The 25709-nt window shown below is 35.7% G+C and overlaps 3 protein-coding genes across 5 annotated transcripts; 1 reads left to right on the forward strand and 2 right to left on the reverse strand.

Annotated features, from left to right (window-relative positions):
* Positions 1-1143: 1143 nt before the first annotated feature.
* On the forward strand, positions 1144-7283 carry LOC147409538 (uncharacterized). 3 transcript variants are annotated; one of them, XR_015174388.1, is made up of 8 exons: positions 1144-1525; positions 1644-1790; positions 2912-3010; positions 3146-3337; positions 3605-3724; positions 3804-4461; positions 4632-4703; positions 5220-5287. XR_015174388.1 is itself a non-coding variant. In XM_086430021.1 (8 exons), the coding sequence occupies exons 1-7, from the start codon at positions 1271-1273 to the stop codon at positions 5442-5444; spliced, it is 1110 nt and encodes a 369-aa protein (XP_086286147.1). In that variant the 5' UTR covers positions 1146-1270; the 3' UTR covers positions 5445-5459; positions 5963-7283. The 3 variants fall into 3 exon arrangements, 2 of the variants coding, with proteins under 2 accessions (XP_086286147.1, XP_086286154.1); XM_086430021.1 differs by lacking the exon at positions 3804-4461 and adding an exon at positions 5963-7283 and having other exon boundaries at positions 1146-1525; positions 5220-5459; XM_086430028.1 differs by lacking the exon at positions 3804-4461 and having other exon boundaries at positions 1146-1525; positions 5220-5752.
* LOC147409539 (ras-related protein RABA1c-like) lies at positions 6345-6694 on the reverse strand. Its single transcript, XM_086418037.1, has 2 exons — positions 6672-6694; positions 6345-6597 (listed from the first exon to the last, which is right to left on the reverse strand). Exons 1-2 carry the CDS (start codon positions 6692-6694, stop codon positions 6345-6347), a joined length of 276 nt encoding a protein of 91 aa, XP_086274163.1.
* A 5540-nt stretch (positions 7284-12823) lies between the features above and the next one.
* On the reverse strand, positions 12824-24980 carry LOC147409540 (putative protein phosphatase 2C 9). The gene is made up of 6 exons (XM_086430040.1): positions 24792-24980; positions 24494-24659; positions 23575-23814; positions 23221-23497; positions 13395-13549; positions 12824-13304 (listed from the first exon to the last, which is right to left on the reverse strand). Exons 2-6 carry the CDS (start codon positions 24530-24532, stop codon positions 13164-13166), a joined length of 852 nt encoding a protein of 283 aa, XP_086286166.1. The 5' UTR covers positions 24533-24659; positions 24792-24980; the 3' UTR covers positions 12824-13163.
* Positions 24981-25709: the final 729 nt, after the last annotated feature.

A 25709-nucleotide genomic window follows, 5' to 3' on the forward strand; every position in this document is an offset into this window, starting at 1 on the left:
TTACTCTCTTTCACCACCCTAAATTTTGGAAGTCTCTTTGCACCCACTTGTTACTTTGCCTCTCTTTCTCATTTTTCTTTGCATCTACTAAGAATTCAACAAAGATTTCATTATACAAGAATCAACATCTTAAAATTTGTAAAAGTAATTTAAAATGATCATGAAAATCCTTACTCCAACCATAAGAGTCATTAGGAAATCTTGACAATCAAAAAAAAAATTTTTAATAAAACTCCATCCGATAGGTCAATCTTGAACTATTCGATAACGATTTAAAATCGATGAATTCCTACCATGTCACCACACTAAGTAAGTTCCCATTGAATCCTTTCAACTAAATTTGGTAGAATTACAACTAGTCACAATAAATAAATAAAAATCAATAATTTCTGATCAAATAAATAGTTTGATATATGTAGACCATGGAGGGTTTTTCTTAAATGATTAATTTCATCACTTCACAATTTTTTTTAAAGAATTTCTCTTAACATACCAACTTTTACTTATAACATACCAATCTACATGTGAGTGTAAACCTTTACTGCCAATCTCCCGTTTAATTATTTAAAAATTCACAAAATTTTTATTTTTTTCAATGATAATATTATACTCCAGAGTATATTAACTATTATGAATAATTCATGCATATTAAGTTAAAAAATATATATTAAATACATGTTTTTTTTTATACAAATTTTATGAATTTGTATATAACTCGATTGAAAAAAATATATATATTGTAAGTTGTTGTATGTTACAAAAGTGTAAACTTGTAAGTTGTGACATGTAACACAAGTCAACTTTAAAGCGACTATATTTCAAAATTTTGGAGGAATCCACCTTTTAGGTTACAAATGTCCTTTTTATCTTTAAAAAAATAATGACAATATTATCGAATTTTTTATTTTTGAATTTTTGAAATGAGACTGATGATATATGTATGAAGCATACGTCGCATATTTTCCATTTATCAAATTTTAAACCGAATTTTTGCAACCCAAAATCGAATAGAGTTTGAATTTTTTGTCGTATTCCGAATTGCTAATAAGGGTCTAGACAAATGTTTCATTTCAAAAGGGTTGGTGCGTTGTTTTATAAAAGTTGGTGTGCCAATAGAATCATTTGATGCTTTTGGGTGGTGCGTGGTGCACTGGTGCAGTGAGAATAACGGTTGGTGCAGTGATCTCTATCGTCGACTTCTTGAGAGGGAAATACGATACTCTATAACGATAGAGATGGAAGACAAGCGGAGTTGTTCCATAACTGAGGAATGTTCGTTGTTAGAGGTTTGAATCAGAAGTTTTTCTTCCATAGAAGCATCGTCAATCTTCCTCTCATGGCGAACTCTCCCAGTAATTCTTCTAGGTTTTTTGATTTCTCTACGGGTTCCCCTGTTAATACACCTCCCAAGCGAGTTGGCACTCACAATGGTAGCTTTCACTGCGACGAAGTTCTCGGTTGCTTCATGATTCGTCTCACTGATAAGTTCTCTTGTGCTGAAATTGTTCGCACCAGAGATCTTCAGGTTTCGATTCTGAGCTTTTGCTCCAAAAAAAAAAAAAAAAAAACTATTTTTTTTTTCTTTTTTGGATGTAAAGTTGTTAACTTGGCTGCGAATTGGATTTTTTTGGTGTTATATGTAGGTTTTGGAAACACTTGATGCGGTACTGGATGTAGGGGGCGTGTATGATCCAAGCCGTGATCGTTACGATCATCACCAGAAGGGGTTTAATGAGGCTTTCGGTCATGGATTCAAAACCAAACTCAGTAGTGCTGGGCTTGTCTACAAGGTATTCTAACATTTTCTACTTTTAGGTTTGTTTCGAGGGTTTAAAACTTGAGTCCCCAATTCTCATCTCTGCAACTAGCAAAAAAGGGTTGGACTTCTTTCAGTGTTCCGTGAAGTTCTTTGACTAATACAATACTACAAGTTGAATGCTACTTTGAACATGTTCGGATTTCAGATTATTATTTTTTTTTTTTCCAAATGATTTCTCACATTGGGAATTTACTGTTTCTAGCATTTAATTGGTATCTCACTGGGTACATTATATTAGCTAAACTACATTTTCGAAGTTCCTACATAATGGGAATTGCTTGCATGCTTTGTATTTTTGAGGATTTTGTGTTTAGATGGAACCTCATGGTTAGATTGTGGTTCTCTAATGTAATAAGCAGGTCTCCTCGACCAGGGGCGGAGCCAGGATTTTATTGTAGTGGGGGTATAATTAATGGTACAGTTGAAAAGCTTGAATATGAATAGTTTTGGGGAGAAATTCAAAGATTTTTGGTTGGAAGTTGAAGAAAAGGCTATTTAGGTCTTTTCCAATTAGTCCCTGAGAGGAGGTCCAATCAAGAGACAATGTCACCATCAAAAACTGTAAGAGGGCTGGGGGAAAATTTTCGAGGGAGGTGATGGGGTGGGAGCTAATAAGGAGGGAGATGAGTGAGTGGGGGCAAATGTAGCATGTATTTAGTTGAAAATACAGGAGTGTCTCAACGCTCTATGGGGGCAATTGCCCCCACAAGCTCCTTACTAGCTCCGCCCCTGTCCTCGGACCTCCTTTATTTCTTACTAAATTATACCCATAAAAAAATGATTTTTTTGGGCAATCATACAACAGCGTATCCAGGATTTGAAATGTAGATTTTCTTGATAAGTGATATTTAAATATCACCTCTATGATGCTATTAATCTATGCAATATATAGCACTAGTATTGTTTTTTTTTATTTCGTACTCTTCTAAAGAATAAAACATAACTAACAAGATAATAAGTCTGTTGCCTCTTCTTCTTCTTCTTTTGTTAAATTTTCTTCCATTAATTAAGATATATTGAGATTTGCTTTACTATATTTTATAATCATCCTTTGTGTTGCCTGACATTTCAATTTATGTTTTCTTTCTTTAGCATTATGGGTTGGAGATAATTGCAAAGGAGCTTCAGCTTGATCAAGGACACCCGAATGTTCATCGGTTATTTATAGCTGTCTATAAAAGCTTTATGGAGGTATATAGAGTTTATATGCGGCTAAATTTTGTCAAGTTTTGCCAGCTGTTTTATGTACGGGATAAATCATTTCATACAATGTAGATAAATGTGTTAGCTTGACTCGTGGCATGTACTACTTTTTACTTGCAACAGGCGATTGATGCTAAAGACAATGGAATTAATCAATATGATACAGATCAGCCTCCAAGATATGTGAGCAACACAAGCTTGTCTTCAAGAGTTGGAAGATTTAATTTGGACTGGATGGATCCGGATCACTCACCTGAGAAAGAAAATGAGGCCTTTCAACGTGCAATGATTCTTGCAGGAAATGAATTTTTAGAGGTTAATTTTTCTTCGAGAGCTTTGCATATGATAGTGATGTTCTTCTATACTGAAAATTTTCCCCTAATTGCCTATTTCTCAATAGAAGACTCTTTTTTAACCTTAAATGTCTCTGAAAATTGTAATATTGAAGGTTCATACGCGATCGCTGCCCTTCTTACCCTACCCACCGCCCTGATCCTGAATCTACTTTAGACTCGCTTAACATTACGAAATACCACTCAGGGTCTAAGGGGATCATTACTAACAAAAGTTTTCTATTTTCAGAATGTCCAATTTCATGCAAAATCATGGTTACCGGCACAGTCAATTGTTATGGAGTGTCTCACAGCAAGAGGAGATGTTGATCCCAGTGGAGAAATCATGACATTGAATAAATTTTGCCCTGTAAGTAAGCATAATATATTTGCAATTTCTATGTGTTGTTTGGTATTAATTTATGTCAATTTATATGTGTTGATACCAGTGGAGAAATCTTGACTTTGTTTGGGGGCAAGTGGCCGAAGTCATACATTTAGGAGTGGCTGATGTTGCACAAGTCATTTTTAAAATGGTGATGGAAGAGTAATCGGTTTATACAATAAACAAATACAGAGGTCTTTCCTCTTTACCTGCTTCAAGAATCTCACCTTCGGAAACGGATGTATTTGTCTAGGAATATGATCTGTCATCTCTCCTGTTAGTTATTTTAGAGAGTTGAAGTTGTTTCTCAGGGCTCTTGAAATGTTGGGTCTTTAACCAGTGTAGCTGTATCTCTACAAAAAAATCCTTACCCTTTTAATTTATTGGTCTCAAGTTAACACCAAATAAGAGAGGGTACCTTGGACAAAGCATATAATTATTGATGAGTTTTGAGGACACTAAAGCATGTTCATGCTTTCTTGGTTTGTTGCTCCAATTTATTGAAGTTCACTCCTCAACAGGGAATTAGATCTGGTTACAATGTTTAGCACATGGCATTAAATCTAAGTTTTTTCGATTTCATTTTCTGCAAGTTCAACAGGTACAGTCTCAACAGTTGTGCACTGTGTAAGGGTTGTGTCATCATCATCATCGTCAAAGCCTCATCCCAAATATTTGGGATTGGCTGGATGTGCCTGTTTTTCCATTCAATTCTGCTTAAAGTTATGTCATAACTTATACTTAATTGGTTCACAGTAAAACACCTTTTCCTATTGTAAAATTTGTGTTTCTTCAATATCTTTTAAAAACTCAAAAGGTACTTGTACCTTATGGTTTAGCTGATTTTTCTTAATGTTCAGAACATTCTTACAGAATTTGATTTGTTCCACAGTGGAAGCTCCATTTATTTGAACTTGAGGAGGAGATGAAGATTGATCCTTCCATCAAATATGTTCTTTATGAGGTAATCATATCTATTCTCCAGCACTATTTAGCATTGTTCATACGGACCAACTGGTATTTTCAGTAACTTAACTAATTTTTAAATCATCAAGATTCATTGTCTCCTTATGAAAAAAAAATCCATATTCTTCTATATGCCACTTCGAGCAAAAAGAAAGTTGATGGATGTTTTTGGAAGATTTGCATTGGAAGCGGGGTTTTTTTATTTTTTGGGGGTGGCAATAAACCCACAGCCAAAAAACGATCACTCTCCCCCCCCCCCCCCCCCCCCCCCCCCTTAAAAACCCTCATTCTAGATCATAAAACCCCTCTTCCAGCATCTTTCAACCCTTCTTCAAACCCAATAAAAGCTTATCTAGTCATCATTCATCAATTCGGCATCAGAGCTAGTTGTCCTGCATCAAGTGTCACTTTTTGGCAGGGGGGTTGTGACAACCTCGTCCATATGCATACATGTGAATTTCAAATTTTCTTCTATAAAAATAGCCTGTGTATTCATATTGGTGTCGATCTGTAGGATGATAGGAGCAAAGGTTGGAGAGTTCAGGCAGTGGCAGTATCTCCTGATAAATTCGAAAGCCGGAAACCTCTCCCAGCTCAGTGGAGAGGTTTGAGAGATGAAGAACTGTCCAAGGAGAGTGGGATTCCTGGTTGTGTGTTTGTTCATATTAGCGGATTCATTGGTGGAAATCATAGTTATGAGGGAGCTCTAGCTATGGCAAGAGCTGGCTTGAAGCTTTGATTTCAGAATATGATGGTAACATTGGCATTTTAAACAATGGCGTTCTCTTGTTTGTTAGCGGCAGTTAGAGAGTCCATGTTCTTTTTCAGTCATTTGTTTAACTAGAATGCTACTATATGCAGTTTTACCATGATTTGGCAGAAATTTTATTTATCCTACTTGTCATTTATCAATTTTGGTATGATTTACTACACTAAAGAAAGTATTTTATTATGCTGATCTGTAATAAACTTGAGGTTCTTTATTGGTCGACCAATCACATTAACTTTGTTTTACTTCATTGATATTCCCAATTTAGAATTCAATCCTAGGCACTGTTTTTAGACATATATGTTGAACATTTGCATTATTTTTCTACTCGATATAATTCATCATCTGTAAGCCTTATTCCAAAAAGTTGGGTTTGATCTAATTTTGTACCATTTCTTCTGTTTTTTCCCCCATCCATCAAATGTACTTGCATTTAATCTTTTAATGAAGTGTCAGCGTACATGATTGAGCATGCATGCTGTTTGTAGGTTGCCTATCTTCAAGGGCGGTCACTACCGTTTGATTACTAACAATCTGGTTTTCTGTTCCCATCCCACATGGCGGCCTAAGCGGAGAAACCTGAGTAAGGTATCTTTTATACTGTTTCCCATTCTACCATCTCTTTATTTCTTAATAGTCATTGTTTGGGACATTAGATACTTCTCACTTGTATCACAATGAAAAACATCTACGGTTCTATAGACAATTTCTATTATATGAAAACAGAACCCCTGCAATCATTCAGTCTCGCCAGCCAAACCGAAAAATTCGTAGTAAAAAAAGAAGAAAAGAAGTTTAGGCGAATATCAACAAGAACAAGACAACACTTTCTTCAACTCACTCATCTTCAAATCATCCCCCGAAATAACTTCAATCTTGGATCCTTTGAGAATCAACACCACCATCAGTTTTTCTTTGTTTGCATTCCCAGGCCTTCTTAGACGCCACTCCATGGATCTCCTCTAACAGCTTAAAGAAGGCACTCTCCACGTTGTTACCTTTAAGTGCGGATGTTTCCGCGACTTGCCACATTATCAAAGCTCTGCCTCTTGATGATGTCGCATGGTGTACCAACATTGCCCCAAGTGTTCCCCTGTAGTATGCACTCGTAACTGCTTCATACCTGGGCCCACGAGAAAAAAAAAATTGATTTAATTGATTCACTTGTTTTGGTTGGGCACCCAAACTTGACTAAACCATGAAGAAGATGCATATGGCATCTCTATTCACTCGAATACCATCCCAAAAGCTGTTTTATATCTCAAACTATGAATACAGTTTCATATATTATGGAATTGGAAGGTGATTGATGGATTGGTGGGTAATTATTGGATAACAGAACCTTATACCATAAATTAAATTATTTTTAAGGTATTAAATCAGATTCAGTTTTAATCAATCAGATCCATTAAAAGTTCTACAAGTATTGTGAAATTTGTTTCAGATTTTTTTATTAAATGTAAGAGAAATAGCAAAAGTGTGTTCTTTGGGATGAATACTAAAATTTTATTTTGAATAAATTAAGAAAGATGCTACTGGTACTCCCAACTTTTACTTATTACAGCCCAATTTCTTAGATTATTTATCACCCCAATTAAAGATTAAAACACTTTTCAAACATTACGGACGTTTGACTCAAATTATAATCTCAACATTATATAACTCTTGTTAAAACAATTTCAATAGTTTTTAAGCTTTCTAAATTAAGAGAGCTGCTATTGCCACACCAACCTTTACTAATGCCAAGCCAATTCCTATGTAAGAAGGGTCCCGTTCGCCACCCTAAAGCTTTACCCTACACTTTAACAAACATGATTTGTCCTACATGGGTTAGAAGTTTTGGAATAAGTTGATTTTTAGTGAGAATGATCTCTATAGGTTGATTTTTAGTGAGAATGATCTCTATGGTGTAGAGATCATCCTCACCAAAAATCAGCCCATTCCAAAACTTCTAATCCCATAAAAAATGATTTACAAAAAATGGATGGAACACGATTTTTCAACTTGTAAACATGGGGCTAAAATTTTTGGAATAGGCTGATTTTTGGTGAGAATGATCATTTAATCATAGAGATCATCCTCAAAAAAATCAGCCCATTCCAAAACTTCTAATCCATGTATGATAAAACACGTTTGTTAAGGTGTAGGGTAAAGCTTAGGGTGTTGAACATTTCCCATGCAAGAATTGTGCACAGTTGGTGTTTCAATATTAACTCTTTAAAATGATTACGCCTACGTTGCAGCATCGCATCATTATGCTATAAAATCTGAAAAAAGAAAAAAAAAAAATTTAAATATCCTTATTTCTTTCCATCTACTCTCTAAACAGTCCTTTATTCTTGGTGGACTCATCATTGCTTTCTGCCTGACTCTCTCTTTTCATAAGCTCTTTCTACGCCTAGATCATTTGCTTTGGGATACTCTAAGAAAAAGATTTTTGATTTTGTAATAGTCAGATTAGGGAGCGTATGAAACAAGAGAGTCAGAAAGTCACGGTTCTTAGTATTAATTGGAATCCTCGGGTCCACAACTTACCCCAGCTCAGTCGTGAACCTTCATGATGAGAAATGTTCAGATGATCAAATTCAATGGACGCATATATAAATTAATAATCTATCAAAACAAGACGTATCATCTCAATCGTCTCGGTATCAGGCATGGATGAGACGGACAGATAAGTCAATGTATCGGATGAGATTTAAAACCCCAAACCCCATGTTCATTTTTTCTCATTGTTGAATCAGACGTCCCAAACATTTCGAAAAACTCGTCCGAGATGACTTGGTCTCATTCACGGACAAGATGACGCATAAAAACGAGTTTTAAGACCATAAGTAAGGTAGAACAGCGCACAACTATTGAAAAAAGTTGGATTATATTCTATTCCAACGTTACTTCAAAGAGAAGCAATTGCATACCACACTGTGGTAGGGCTGTCACTGGACCATGATTTAAATCTCGTCCAAGACTGAGATGACTCGTACGAATTGTCACGTTATTGTCCAACAATGAGACGAGTTGACAAGTCGCCTCAAAGTCATGGTTTGTTCTAATTCTAAGTCATTTATTTAAATCTTGTTCAAGACGAGTTTTAAAATAATGCATCAGACCTTGTTTCGCCTTTCTGTGGTGGACCAACTTAATTGGAGTAGGCCCCATTCCTGTTTAGTACCTGATTAATCAATTGATCAGATGTGAAGAAATAATTTCAAATTTTCTAAAAAAAAATATGGGTGATTTGTACCCCCATATGTTTTCCTGAATATTAGAGATACCCCCACCCCTTGTTTTGAAACTGATGACATGCATCCCTTAACCTTAGTCTTCTAAATAGATTAAGAGGAAAAGATTCAAATGCTCTCATCTTTAATCTCTAGCTAAGAATTTTCTTCTCCAAAACCAATCATCTTCTAGCTCTTCAACCTCTAAAATAACTTTAATCTATTCAACTTTATTTCCATCCATCATTTTCTATCTTGCCTTCTTTCGTAAAACATCTTAGATTTTTCTATCCAAAATTTCATCATTTTATATTTCCTCAAAAATTATATCTTACATTGAGATTTGAATGTTGAAGACTTGAAGTAGATACAATCTTAAGATAGATGATGAATGACTGATTTGGAGAAGAAAAATCCGAGTTCTTTTGGTAAGAGATTAAAGATGAGGGCATTTGAGTCTTTTTCCCTTAGTTTATTTAAAAGACCGAGGTCAAGGGAAGCATGTCATCAGTTTTAAAACATAGGGGGTATATCTAACATTCAACAAAACATAGGGGTATGTCTAAATCACCCAAAAATAATCATTTTCACAGCAGAAAGGGTAAAAATATATGAATTTTCATGGCAAACCACATTTTCTCCATTAATCAATTTTATTGTGAGTGATAAACCACATGCTGATAATTGTCTCCCAGTGTGTGTGTGTGTGTGTGTGTGTGAGAGAGAGAGAGAGAGATCTGCAACAATGGAGATGTTCTACTTCCTTGTTTTCAGGTTTCTTTCGGTGGTGGTTGCAACCCCGAAGTTCAGCAAGAACAAAGATCATGTTAGGAAACCGATATATTTAGAACGTACTGTTATTAGAGAGTCCTAATTTAGCAAGTTGCTTATTAAAAAGTCATAATTTTATTCATTGTTTGTTGAGGGAAGTTCAATCGGTTGAGTTTAGTCCCACATCAGACAAAAATTACTTTGTCTCTCTCTTTATAAGCTCTTAGGCCTCTCCACTCATTGCCAATTGATTTTGAGTTGAACTCCCAAATTTATCATGGTATCAAAGTAGGCTTTTCTTTCCTCCATGTCAACTAGTACATATCTCCACGTGCTTTGGCCTGGTCCAGCCCGTGTGGGGGTGTGTTGAGTCGTTTAGATTTTGGTGCTCTGTCTTGTTATGGGTGTGAAATGTTGTTTAATTGGTTAGTTTCAGGTTGTTTTGATTTCTTGTACTTGTTGTCTTGTACGGTCATTGAGATGTTGACTGTGATCCTTCCTTCACACATAGTTGACTTATGCAGTGTTTGTTTGCACTATTTTTCAGCGTTTATTGTTGAAAAAAAAATAATTTCAGCACTTTTTGTCAAAATAGCGCACATTTATTTACTCCATATTTTCAGCGCTTATTGCTGAAAATAAGTAAAAAAAATTCAGCATTATTTTGATGTTAAAAAAAAGTGTCGAAGCGGTAAGCACTTCGCTTTTTTCAACACGAACAAGTATTTCCTTCATTTTTTTGAGCACGGACAAGTATGCCCTTATACTTAAAAGGATATTACCTCTTATATCCCATGGATAAGTATATAAACACCCTCACAATTTAATAAACCAACACCATGGCTAAATTATTTTGTCTTATATGGGTTAAAAGTTTTGAAATGAGTTGATTCTTGGTGAGGATGATCTCCTCATTAGTATATAAACACCTCACAAATTAATAAACCCACATCATGGCTAAATTATTTTGTCTTATATGGGTTAAAAGTTTTGGAATAAGTTGATTTTTGATGAGGATGATTTCTACAATGAGGAGATCATCCTCACAAAAAATCAGCTCATCCTAAAACTTCTAACCTTATTAAAACAAGTTCAAGAATCGTAAATTGTCCTTTTTTTTTTTTTGAAAACTATTTTTGACGGGTTAGAAGTTTCAAAATGGACTGATTTTTGGTGATGATGATTTCTAGACCATATAGACCATCTTCACTAAAATTTTGCTCATTCCAAAAACTTTAACCCATATAAAACAAACAAAAAATGGTTATGGTGTGGGTTGCCCTTATTAATTCATAGGGTGCTTTTATAATTACAAATCTTTCATTTCCATCCAAAATTAAGTTCTTTTAATGTTAATTTAAAATTTTGTTGACTTGTATGACATTATTATTTTTAATTTGAAATTTGTGAGCTTTTATAAATAGAAATTATTATTTATAAATTGAATATTTGAGTATTATTTATTATTTAAAAATGAATTATATTTTAATTTTATAAGAAATAATATATTTTATTGTGTTTGATAAGAAATAGACATTTGAAACATGCAAATAATATATAATATGATTGTAAGGGTAACAAAGACAATGTATCAGTTTCAACAATGTATAACAAACATGATTCAACATCTAAACAAACAACTTTTTCAGCACTTAAATTTAATGTTTAATGTTATTCAGTACTTATTTTTTTCAGTTTAATAAACAACACCTTAGATTTTAGACAGACAAGAGGAGAAGTTGAGATCTCCCTTCATTCCCTTAGTCAAGATAATGTCATAAGCCTTCAAGGAAGACTTTTTTTATATTTGAAGGTTTATCTCAAACCCACTTGGCCAATGTCATCTTTTTAATCAAAATTGATGAAGATGGGCATAATGTTCGAATGGAAATACTTTAAAAATCATTAAAGAACTTCCTCAAGCCGTAGATCTTAGCAACTCTTATTCTTCACAAATCATTGATCATCTATATTAGTGCTAGTGAATTCTCATTGGGGTTGATATGAAACTTGTTTGATATGGATTGGATCGGATCGGATCTGGAACCAGTCCAATTGGCCCAAACATGATTTCATATACAAAATGTATATAAACTTTGTATATTTAAACAAGTACATAGAATAACTATTATACTTTCTAACATTTAATCGGATCAGGTCCTTACCAGATCCAATCCAATAGCATAACGTATCAAAACCTTATTATGTCGGATCTTCATAGGAATCCAAAACATCCATCTAGACCCAAAGTTATTGGATCTGATTGATCCATTGACAGCCCTGGGAAAGATGGATGGCTCTTTCGGAATACGAGCCTATGGGTTGGTTGTGGTTTGAATTCTGATACGGATTGGATCTTATCAGTCCCGATCCCCAGTCCCAAAAATGTTCACAGACATATAAATGATGTATTTCCATATTATTTACTTAAGCACGTGATTTATATTATATTTGATGGGGACAATTCATGGGATAATAATTATGACAAAATCTATGATAATGATTTATGTCTTATATGGAATATAAAATTTCGGAATGGGCTGATTTTTTGTGAGGATGATCTTCTCCGTACTTCTACCCAATCAAAAGTAGTTTAAAAAGACCCATTGTTATAGATTTTGTTACAATTATTGTCCCATGAACTGCCCCCAAATTTGATATATACTTTTTTCTCAAATTTGAACAGATTAATAGAATCAATGCTATACAAATACATTGAATTTTCATATCAGATCCAAAACAACATATTTTACCAGATCAGGCTTGAAATGACATTCAATCGGGTGTAAATCAAATAAATTTTGTCCAATTATTACCAATTTAGTACCAACGTAAAAAAAACATAAAATCACTTGGATATTGTGCAAAAAAAATTAAGTTCGTATCTCTTAGGATCGATAGGTGGTACCGTTCGTTTTGGGGTGTCTTCATAAATCCACTCTCCTAAGTCGCACCATTCCAAGATTTGATCCTGAGATCTTGGCTCTGATACCAATTTAATATCAATGCACCAAAAACACCTGAACGATAAGGTCCTTTGAATCTCTCTTTTCAGATCTTGTTAATGGATCAGACTAAGATCTTTCTCTTCTCCTTCAAACTGATCTTGTCAATGGAACAATTCTTCATGATTTATATTTTCAATTAAAATTACAAAAATTATAGAACCTTCAGCTTTTGAATCATACTGATCCCATTAAGTACTTTTCATGTTTCTCTTCTTCCACATGTCGCGACATGTTGGTAATTAAGGCATTGGGAAAATAATCGAGCGATAAATTATCGACAAGCCCCAAAAACTCAATCATTACTTTTAACAAATCCAAATGATATCGGATATCTACTATAAATAGTAGGTTAGAGCCCACAACAAAACCATACTTTCTATTCACTAATCGCAAAAATAAATCCTTGAAACAAAATACACAAACCTTAGCATTCTTCATTCAAATTAAAGGGGGAAAAAAAACGACGGGTATATAGAGAATCAGAAATCAAACAATATCAAACCGCACAATCTATGAAAATAGAATAAATTTACAACGGAAGATGGAGGTATGTAACCTGTTTTTCGAAGTAAATTCCATACCTATCCCGGATATCATGAGGATCACCCTTACATAGATGGTGTTCCATGCAAAGAAGCTTCTCCAATATTTACGTCAAGCAGTCGGGGATTCTTAATAACCCATATGTTTTATCCCCTAAACCGAACAACAACACACGATATATCGTCTTTACTTTCTCTATTCAATGCTTCGGCCGTTAGTTGCTTTGCTGCCCTCTGTGGGTCCTTGATCTTTCTTGCAATATCAATCGCCTCTTGATTGCTCATGACCTGGGATCGATTTTTAATTTTGTGTTATTGGTGTGTACTAACATATGTGTTTTAGTAAAGAGTGGAGATTGTTTTGGAGAGGAATTTCACCTTCCACAGACCATCACTGGCAAGGATGAGAACATCGGTATTGGAATCAACATCTGCATCTTGTATGTCAGGATCTGAACGTAAGTGTGATTTGAGGCTCTTGTCACCAAAAGCACGAGAAACTGCCAGCTGGCCGTTTACTCTAGGGACATCTCCTGAAAGATGTCAAAGATGTCAGCCTTATGATTTGTATAAACTATAAAATAATAACCAGTCATCGTCCTACTTTGACATGCACCGAGTATTAAAACAATCATATTCCATTCCTGTCGACATATGTGTTCTTTTCAGAGATTATTAATTATAAGAAAGAGTAACACTTTCCTTCGTAGTAAGGAAAATTTTCTGACCACGTCACATTATGGCATCCGAGAACATGATCTGATGCCACAGGGTTGTAGAGGACCAATTTATACGAACTTTCAAAAGCGGGCCTGGGGGGGGTTAATTTTCACTGCTGAATTTTAATTTTAAAATCAGGAGTTTGGTAGCCAGACAATTTCAACACCTTGGATCTCAAAAAAGACTTTTTTTTTTTTGAATCTGAGTTTTTCGATGAAATCTAGAAGGCTGTGGTGCTAGATTTCCAATATGATGATCCATGTGGGCCCAACGACCCTTGCTAGGATTTGAAATCTTACTAAGTAAGGCTAGTCTTATTCTATTTGTAATCCACAGTGAAAACTCATTCTAACTTCAATGAAGTCTTCCAAATCTAATTGGGAGAATTGAAGCTGATTTTCTTTTTCGGTAGTCTAAAACAGTGTAGTTAAGGATGAAAGGCGCACTTAAGGTGAAAAGGCATCCTAGTGACCAAGGCACAAGGAGAGGCACAAGCCTCAGTAAACTAAGGCACAAGAAAATTATAAAAATTAAAAATTAAAAATTAAATAGTGAAAAGTGGGTTTTAGATATTTTACAATTATAACATGTATACATGTGAGTTTTTATAAACAAGTTAAAGTATATAACACTTAAACTTTAAGAACAAGAATGATCAATAGTAAAAGAAAAAGTAGAGAGAAATAAGGAGAATAAGAAGAAGGGAAGAAAAAGAAGAAGTAGAAGTGTTAAGGAAAGAGCAAGAAATAAATATGCACAAATTGAAGTTCGCTCCATTGAACTTCTCGATTCTTGCTTTTCTGATGTTGGACATCTATAATTTTAATAGGATTTGTTTCTATTTTCTAGATCTAGTAGGATTTCTATTTTTCAATTCTAATAGGATTTTTATTTTGTCTAAATTCGTTTTTATTATCTAGGCTACAATTAAAAGTGCTTAGAAGTCTAAAAATTGAGTTTTATTAGGTTTAGAAAGTTGGTATTATGTTATATATAGGTTAGGAAAGTTACTTTTTAGTATTTTAAAAGATAGAAGATTTCTAAGTTCTTATGATGAAATTATCTATATACGGAGTTCCAAAAACGAAATTCAAAGAATTCAAACATATCAATTTATTTCTCGTTTATCTCTTAGTTACTTTCTAGTTCTTTACTTTATCTTCTTCAAGCTATAGCTTGTTTATCAATCGAATCTATTGATACAAATAGATTTTTGTGTATTCCATCGAACACAATCTCTTAATTCCTTTCGAATCTATTGATTCACATGCTTCTGCTACGTCAACTGGTATCAAAGCTTTTGCTACGATTAAAAAAAAAATGCTTGGTGAAGGTAATTGTCACAAAATCTTATCTAGAAGCTAAATTTGTAGCCCACGAAGCCCAATTTGCAACTCAAATTGAGAGGCTTGAGGCTAGAATTATGGTTAAGTTGGAAATTGTGTTCAAAGCATGGTTCTTAACATCCTTGAGAAGGAAAAAGGTAAGAAAACCCTTGGCGATGAAGACCCCGAGGATTCTCACAATCCCCCCTCAATTCCCCGAAAAATTCAGCCCTAAGGATAACAATAGTGAGACTGAATCTATTAATTTACAAATTCTGCGCTGAATTTTAAGCATACCAAAATCATACTGTCCCAAATTGTATCTCATGTCCCCCTAGACCTTAATACCTATCCCCCACAACCATCCCATCAAAATCTTTCCAATAATTCCCTTCCCCAATCCCTTCTTACACCTCATTCCACACTCCATCAACCTTCTAGCCACACCGCACCACTCCTAGACCTTCAAAATTAAAACCCTCACCCTCCAAACTCATAACCTCAAAACCCTTCTCAAACTCAACCAACCCTTTATACTGATTCTCTTGATAAATTAGATCCCTACTTTACTCCACCCGAATCCATCAGATCGAATATTGGCTTAAGACAGACATTCACCACTTCAATGAACTCCACATCGAGAACAAAAAAACTTAACTTTTGGGGAGAGTGGCATAAAAAATAACTAAAAGATTAGAAAAGAATGGCATTGAAATTCCAATGGAAACAAATTTTATATAGTTAAACTCTATAGTTGTTCCATCATTTAACTTTTTACAGCACTGAATAGGATGAGATTGTAGAACAGAATTTGCGCAGCATGCATCAAATAGTTGAGATAAGGCTTTGATGAAATTGATACATCAGTAGGTTATTAGTACTGGGAAATATGATGTCATCTTTTCTATTTTTCCTAGGTTTCTATTATTCTCTATATAAGGGCATTTGTGTGCATTCACCTAGTTTATTATAAATACCGTAACAAGCTCTCATGGAGAGACTTGATTGTTTTCTTCTGCAACTCTTCTTGGTATCAAAGCCCTAGAAGATCCATCAATTGGGTTTTCTCCTTCGATTTTTGGGCTTCTTGGAGTTTGCTTCACTGTCGCCACCTCCCTTCTCTACCTCCATCAACTTCTTTAGATCTTTGAGACCAAAATCCTAGGAGCAGCAGCCTTCGTAGGAGGATCTCTCCTTCGGCGGTTATTTTTTTTATTTTTTGTCCCAATCGCATGTTGCGATAAAGATGGATCTCGCTATTAGATCCCTGCGATAAGGCTGATGTTGGGTTTCCTTTTTTTGAGTGTTTTTCTCCATGCGATAGGCTGGACTGGGTTGTTAGTTGGTTTTGTGCTGTTTTTTTTGTTTTGTGTTGACTGTGATAAGGCTGTGCTGCTGACTGGTTTTTTTGTTGGCTGCGATAAGGCTGTGGTGCTGGTTATGTGTTTCTAGATGTGTTGCGATATGACACTACTAGTTCTGTGTTACTGGATATATTGTGATATGACAGCGCTGCTGTGTTTTGCGATGGTGCTGATGTTCTAGTCCCTTAGATGATTGCAGAGAACTCCCTTCAAGCCAAAGCTGCGCCTTTTTGCCTCGGCTGCTTCTTGGCCTTTTTTTTCTTCTTCTTTTTGCACCTTAAGTGTATGTTGAGTTGATTCTACACTTTCTTTCTTCATCAATTTGTAGTATCCCTACATTTGATTTTTACTCTATTCTCTTTTATCAACTTATCTCCTTTTGTGAGCTATGACATCAAACCAAGAAAACAAGGAATTCAATACTACTCTTGAGCAAAATTCCTCAGCCCAACGTATTATCAGTGCCTTATTGGATGGTTGAAATTTTCAGTCTTGGTCTTGCTCTGTGAGACTTTATTAGGGAAGTAGAGGCAAATCTAGATGGCTTTAGGGTACTGCTAATAAGTCACCCACCACCGATCCCAAATTTGAACAATGGAAGATCAACAACTGTATTATTCTTGGCTGGTCGTTTAATTCCATGGAGCAGCGCATCTATACTATGTTCATGTACCATGAAATGGTCTCATATTTGTAGTATGCTCTCACTCAGACATATGTGCAAGCTCGGAACGATTCGAGGATTTATGAGTTATGTCGAGATATTGCCGAAGCTACTCAAGGGACTTAGAGTGTAGCGGATTATTTTGAGTTTTTTCAATCTCGTTGGGAAGAGCTCTCTTATAATGAGTCTATGACTAAGTTGTCTGCAAAGGCAACCGGGTATGTAATTAAGAGGATTGCTCGACATCAGACATGTCAGTTTCTCATGGGCTTACGTTCTGAGTTTGAGGCACTACGGACCCAGATTATTAACATCTCACCTTTGCCTTCCTTATTTAAGACTTTTGCGACTATTGATAGTGATGAGCATTGTCATTGTGTAGTTTCATCTCAGACTCGGGCTCCTGGTATTCTTTCTGATCCAACGACAGATCAGATGGCTCTAGCAATCAATTCTGGCTTCTCTGACTCTCGTGCCCCAGGATCTAGGAATCGTAGTAGTGGGGGCTGTGGACGTGACCGAGGGAGTGGTTTTATTTGCAAACATTGTGGGAAGACTAACCATGAAAAGGTCCCATTCTTTCAGCTCTATGCCCATATGTTGTGATCTTTTGCCACTCCTTCTATGGGGCATTTTGCTCCTTATGTTGCCGTTGTGTATTCATTACCAATTCCTCCCATTGACTCTTCTGCTTCTCCTGGCACTATTGATTTGCAGTAGCTTCAGGCAAAGATTACTACTATTGATTCTGGTGCCTCTGACATGAGTTATTCATTTTGGTGCCTCTAATCACATGACCTGTGAGTCTAGCCATTTCACTTCCTTTATTTTTCCTGTTGCTCATAGAGAGGGTTGCCTTGCTAATGGGTCCCTTGCACCTATACACAGCCAAGATACCATCCCTTTATCCTCTAGTATTTCTCTTGATTTTGTGTTTCATGTTCCTCATATATCTCTTTTTAACCTTTGTATGTGAGTAGTATTACCAAATCTCTAAATTGCTCAATTACCTTTTTTCTTACCCACTGTCATAGTTTTAAAACTTGATTTCACGTCTCGTCTCGTTTATGCGAAATATCAAGTCACTTAGGACGAGTTTTCCGATACGTTTGAGACATCTTGTCCAAAAATTTAAAAAATGCACATGGGGTATTAAATCTCGTTTGAAAATTTGACTTGTCCATCCGTCTCGTTCATGCCCGATACCGAGACAACTTGGACAAGTTTTGAAGTCATACTTACTATATTTTTCAAGACCTAACTTCGAGGAGGATTTTTGGCAAGGGATATGAGCGGGATGGGCTATACCTGTTGGATCTGCACATACTACTACTCAGGTTTCTGTGCTTCCCTCCTCTAAGAGTCATATCTTTTCTTCTTAGTCTTTAGATTTGTGGCATGCTCGCTTAGGACATGCTAATTTTCAGAACTTATGTTCTTTATTTCCAGCTTAAAATTTTTTTTGTAGTGGACACAAGTTTTAGTACTCTGTGTGTGGCTTTCTAAACATATGTGTACTTCATATATTCCTCGAACGCATCGCTTTAATACAACGTTTGATTTAATATGCCTTCTCCTATTACTGTTTTTACTGCTCATTGATATTATGTTATATTTATAGATGACTATTCTCATTGCACTTGGGTCTATTTGATGCATTTTCGTTTTGAGGAGCTCTTTATTTTTGTTAATTTTCTTCAAATGATTTAAACCCAATACAACATTACTGTTAAATCTCTTCAGTTTGATAACGGAAAAGAATATATTTCTGATAGGATTCATTTTCATCTTCATGGGCATGGTATGCTTCACCAGTTGACTTGTCCCTACACTTCTGAGCAGAACAGGGTGGTGGAATGCAAAAATTGCCACCTTATGAACATTGTCCACTACCTTCTTTGAGGAATGCATATTCCTAAGTCATATTGGAATATGGTGGTCTTCACTGCAGTTTTTCTTCTTAACTGTGTTCTGAATCGAACCTTAGGGGGGCAGGTACCTCTCCATGTTCTTTGTCCTGATAGCACCCTCTTTCCTATTACACCCAGAGTCTTTGTTTTGTTTAGGATAGGACCCCTCATCGCAAGAAATTATATGACAAATTCATCGGTGTGTTTTCTTAGGTTACTCATCTATGTCTAAGGGGTATCAGTGTAATGATCCTATATCTCATCGTGCCATAGATTCTCTTGATGTCACTTTTTTTTAATGTTCCCTACTTTCATACTTTCATGCCACATTTTCTTTGCAGGACTCTTTTCCTTTGCAGGATCCCTCTCCTATGGTGTTGCCTTCTCTGGTTTTCTCTCTATCTTCGCCAACGCTTCAGGTTTACTCTCATCGCCCTCGCCGCTCTCCAACTTTGCCAACTTCCTCCTTGGACTCAGGTATATTCTCTTCTACCCCTGCTCATATCCCTTTCATATTTGACTTTCACTTACCTATTGCACGTAGCAAAGGTAAGCGGGGGTGTGTTACTAATTATCCTATTACCCAGTTTATTTCCTATTAAGGATGTCTCTTTCTTGTCAGACCTACCTTACTGCCACTGATTCTATTCGAGTTCCCCAGTCTGTTTCAGAGGCTTTACGAGATTCTCAGTAGACTGCAATCATACCTAAGAGCTTGTTCCCCTTCCTTCTAGGAAGCGGACTGTTAGTTGTAAATGTGTTTTCACCATCAAATATTTCGCGGACGGTATCGTTGATCCATACAAGGCCCGCCTAGTTGTTAAGGAATTTATGCAGACTCCAAAAAAGGATTTCGGTGATACATTTTCCCTTGTAGCTAAACTTTCCATTGTTCGCCTCATTATCTCTTTAGCTGCATGTCATTCATGACCCATTTACCAACTCGATGTGAAGAATGTCTTTCTAAGTGGTGATTTGACTGAGGATATCTATATGTACCCCCTCCTGGGTTTCGTCTTTAGGAAGAGTATTCTGGAAAGGTATGTTGCCTTCTCAAATCTCTGTATGGCCTGAAGCAGTCTCCGCGAGCTTGATATCCATGATTTTCCGAGGTCATTTTATCTATGGAGTTTTTCAGATACCACTCAGATCATACATGTTTTGTTCGTTGAAGATTGGATGATCGTTGTGTTATTGTTCTGATTTATGTGGATGATATTATCCTGACTGGAGATGTTCTCCAGTTGATTGATAGAATAAAGATGATATTAGGTCGTGCAGTCGTGTTTTTGAGATTAAGGACTTGGGTCTTCTTAAGTACTTCTTGGGGATAGAAGTGGCCCGCTTTCGCCATGATATTTAGCTATCTAAGTGTAAATACATATTGAATTTCCTTCAGGACACTAACATGCTTGGTTGTCGTCATGCTTCCCCTCCTATAGATCATAATCATTGCCTTCATGCTAAATCTGACGATCTATTATCTGATCCATCTTATCAGAGACTCGTAGGCAGTCTGATTTATCTGACTAACACTAAACCAGATTTGACTTTTGTGGATAGTGTGGTCAGTCAGTTCATGCATACTTCGCGCATTTCTCATCTTGATGCCGTTTGTCGTATTCTTCACTACTTGAAGTCACGTCCTGATCTTGAGTTTTTCTATTCGTCCACTGCTTAACCTCATCTGTCTTGCTTCACTGATGTTGATTATGCTGGTTCTATTATGGATAGGAGATCTATTGCAGGTTTCTGTACTTTTTATGGTGGTAACTTGATCTCGTGGAAAAGTAAGAAACAAAGTATGGTTTCCCGTTCTTCTACTGAAACTGAGTATCAAGCTATGGCTCTCGGCACATGTGAGCTTTATTTGGCCTCGATCCTTGCTAGCAAAGCTGGGATTTCCTGTTTCTAATTCCTCCACACTGTTTTGCATCAACAAGTCTACTATCATGCTTGCTTCTGACTCTGTCCTTCACAAGAGAACCAAGCATATAGCGGTTGATATTCACTTTCTCAGTGAAAAAGTTCGACTTGGTGCTCTTCAAACTGTTTTCGTATCTTCTTCAAATCGACTTGCTGACATACTTACGAAGTTTGTTGCTCCCTCTGTTACCAATTTTCATCTTGTCAAGCTGGGCTTAGTTGATATATTTGCACCAAGCTTGAGAGGAAGTACTGAAAAATATGATAAGTTGTCTTTTCTATTTTTCCTAGATTTCTATTATTCTCTATGTAAGGACATTTATGTCCATTCACCTAGTTTATTATTAATACCTTAACAAGCTCTCATTGAGAGACTTGATTGTTCTTCTTCTACAACTCTTCTATTAGATTATTAGATAATTAGATAATTAATATACCCCATTCACCCCTCCCCCCTTCTATCATCAAGATTTTATTTACTCTACAACACTCTATGCCAAACTCTATTTGTTTTTAGATCTTACTCCTTACCACCTAAAAAAACTTATGCATAAATGAAATTGGAAAAATAAATAAATAACCCTATCTCATCCATAGTCTATGAAAATATCATCATTGTCATCAAATGCTTGTCCCAAAAATCCGAGGTCAGTAAAAAAAACCTGGTTTATTCATTCAAATCTATCTAAATCAATGCCTTTTGTAATCAAAGAATCATCCTTATCCCACTAGCTCAATCAAGCCCTTAACCCCCCCCCCCCCCTTCTTTTACAATTTCCCTTTCAACTTGCACACTCTTTTCAGCTGAACTTGTTATCAGCCTTCGTGGTACATGAGCAAACCATTTGCATCGAATTTCCATTATTTATCACCTATTGGGGCTACTACATTTTCATGAATACATTATTTTCTAATTTTATCTTCCTTAGTCTTTCAACCCATCCATGTCTATCACTTTATATTAGTGAACATGTTGCTTCTTGATTGCCCAACATTCATCACTATTAGGAATGCATAGCTCGCGTAGCACTTCAAAAGCACACCTCCAGTCTAACCATCCAGCTCTAATTCTATTAGATGGGTGAGTGGTAATGAAAAAAACCTTGGAGCCTATGCTTTATCATGAGAAGTTGAGGAAAATCTTCCTACCAAGATCCCAATTTTGGAGTTTCTATCCATTTCAATAGTCCATCGAGCTGGCAAAGCCTAGCACATGAAAGCATCCCCGATTCTTATCTCCTGAAGGTTTGCAAGCAATGGGAAACATCCTCCTCAATGTCTCCATCCTTATGGATAATAAAACCAAGATAATGAAAATAGTCACTTCGAGGGATTTCCCGTCCATCAATTTTATGGATAATGGTCCATGCAGACATCCTTCACCTTAATCCACAAAAAAAACATTCTTTTTTATCCAAAACCACACAATAACTTCAAGACAAAACTGACAATTAAGAACCTAATCCTACTTCAAATAAATACCCATTTCATTCTACTACTTTCTTTACCATCCAAGTATGCATAGATTCACACTAGATGCAAACCAACATTGATACTCAACATTTAACTTTTTAACAGACCAAACTACCTTCTTTATCCATGCTATGAGGCTATAGTTGAGGGGGGAAATGATTGATAGGATGTCCTGATTAATCACTAAAATTTTGCTAATTCCTTGCTCTCGTAAGTTTTTTTATTTTTATTTTTCAATTCATTAATAAATTTCTCATTTTACCCATTTAAAAACTAGAAACTCTAATGCAAATCTTCATAGTTATTTATAATAACTGATTGAAAGAAACTACCTACTTTATTGGTTGATATGTTGGGTAAAACCATACTCCTCTTGGTGTGCAAGCAGAGCAAGCTCATGAATTCATGGTTGGGGAATAACATGTCAACCGATTGAACTACTAAAATCTCAAGCCCACTAACCTATTTTTCAGGGGTTATTAGGAATTGACTCCAGATCCTATACTCCCAAGAGTTGGGTTTCAAACCAACTCTTTCAGATACAGTAACACCATGTGTCCCTGCAAACTATAGGTCTCTTTTTATTTTTGGTTGCCATGAATAGAGAGTTAGTTAGTCAGGAAACATGGTATTAATGTATATGAAGGAGATCGGTTTGAAACCCAACCCAAATTACACGATCCGGACTCTTTGGAACTGTATTTACAATCTTAGGATAGAAGAACTACTCACCCAAGATTCACTCAAGGATATCATGTCATCATGAGAAGAACTGTGTACATGAAACGATAAACTTTACGAGAAAAGGTTGTATAGGAGAACCTGGCATGTTTGAGACAAAGCCACCCTTATTTTCAATACTGCCACGTTCGGTGTTCGGTTCATGATCAATAGTCATTTGTATTGCCCGCCCCCCTCTTGAAAGAACTGCCCGTGAATCACCAACATTTGCTATCCATAACTTTTCACCATTTATAAGAATTGCAGTGACGGCAGTGGACCCACCTCGCCCCAAATCAGGACTGTGGGAAAGAATTGCCTGATCAGTCCTCTCATAGGCCTTCGAGATAGATCTATTGGGATCAGTCCAAAACTCGTCCTAGAATCACAAACGCAACAAAGAAAAGAATTACCAAATCAATCCATATTGCTAATAAGCTCAATTCAACAACGCACCTCCTTTAGGATGTTAGAAAACAAATTCTTTTGTAGGTAGGCAGGCACACTATCTCCCAAATGGCCATCATATATAGCAAACAATCCAAGCTCACGTCTATTGATCTCAACGAATTTAGCGACGTGATAGTCCTCCATGGGATGATTTGCTTTCCCTTTTACAAGATTGTATCCAAATTTAATTGGACCCTGATGGCTCCTCCCCTTCCCAGAGCCACATGAAGACCGTCCTCCAACAAACTTCAAAGAAAAAAAAAAAAAAAAATCAACTTTGAGATAATATTTAACAATAAATTGAAGTGCCCAAATCAGGTAAAAAATGAATCCGAATTCCATAAATCATTTTACTGTGACAAAAGAAAAGGCAGGCACCACAATCTCAATTCAATACTAAACATTCTCAAAGTAAAACCTGGTCAAAAATCGAGATAATTTACACAATCAAAACTTCAATTTGCAGCAATATGAACCCGAAAAATTGTGATTAAAGCCCCAAGTGCCAATAATCCAGCGAAAAATTTTGCAATCCAGATCCACACATGGAGCTAAAAGGCCCTCGAACTAAAGTATATCGACAAATAAAGGGAAACCCCTCTGAAGCCAATAATAAACCCAAATCATTAGCCATATAAAATCAGTTGAGTTGACCCAAAAGAAACTTTTTTTTTTTTTTAAATAAACAAAATAGCCAACTTTCACTAGAGCCCCATGATTCAATTTCAACCCTAACCAAAGTTTCAAAAAACCAACTAAGAAAAACAAAAAGGAAGGCAAAAACACAAAACTACCCCAAAATTGAATGGATTCTATATTACTCAGACTCTAATTAAACTACAAGAACATAGAATTCAGTTAAAACTAGATAAAATAAATAAAGAATCAGAGGCAGAGACAGATACAAAGAGGGGAATTTCCTTACCTGTGAATAGGCAGCATTGAAGCAACATAACCTATCCATATAAATCTTGAACCACCTTGACTTCTCTCACTAAATTCTTAACATCTACCTCCTCTACTGAACTCTAATCAAAATTTCAGACAAAACCCAGAGAGAAAAACCAAAATTTCTCTCCTAATTTCAACACCTGTATCATCAAAACCAGAAACTTATTCATGGAAACAAAAACCATCATTAAAATAAAAAATAAAAAACCCAAAGCCTCAGATCACCAAAATAGATTAAAAATTCAACATGGGTATTTCAGAATTCCTCTTACCAATAAAAAAGTTCCCAAATTTAGACTAAAAAAAGCTATAAAAGACTTGGGTTGCTGTAGATGCTGGTGTTCTTTTCTTCTTTGTTCTTCTTTCGAACAAGTAAATAAAATAAATAGAAAGAGGGCGACAAATTGAAAGAGAGAGAGAGAGAGAGAGAGCGAGAGAGAGAGAGCATGTAAAAACTTTCTACTCTGTAGAATATAGAAATTTAGTAGTAAAGAAAGAAAGAAAGGAAAGAGGGAATCCGCCAATTTGTTGTATTTTTCCGACTTCGCAACCGTTTCTGCAAATTAGTGCTAAAAGGCAGACTTCTTCTGCCCTTGTTGACTTTTCAGTTTTATATTACGTTCCGTACAGTTCAGGGTTTTCTAAACTCAAATGTCGTTTGATGTGAAGTATCAAACTTACGGCTGATATGGAAGACTAAAGATAGATTTCCTAGAGATGGATTTCAAAGTTGAAGTTTGGTAATATCTTTTAATCTTGATCGTAGGTTTGATGATTTTGTCAAATATCGTGAGACTATTATTTCTTTCCTAGCTTTTATGTGGATATTTAATTTCGGTTTATTTGATTTGCCTCTCTATATAAATAAGGTATTTGTAATATCCTCCTTTAATTTTAATAATAAATTTATGTCGGCTTACCATTTATAATCAATGAAGTTATTTTTGATCTTGTAGATCAAAGGCTAGATAGTTAATTTACTACTTGTCCTTTTTGCATACCACATGGCACTATTTTGACCATTACTTTGGAATATTAGCCGATCCCTTAGGTAGACCAATTAGTCAAATTTTAATTGTTGGACAAAAGCAGGTTTATGAATTAATTTTATAATATAGATGTTTGGATGAAGACATAGAATGATTACGACAAAAGCTTGAAATCACAAACAAGATTACTTTTGGGTTGGG

The sequence above is a fragment of the Akebia trifoliata genome, chromosome 2, assembly GCF_017979445.1.
Source record: "Akebia trifoliata isolate Shusen 1 chromosome 2, ASM1797944v1, whole genome shotgun sequence".
NCBI lineage: Eukaryota > Viridiplantae > Streptophyta > Magnoliopsida > Ranunculales > Lardizabalaceae > Akebia > Akebia trifoliata.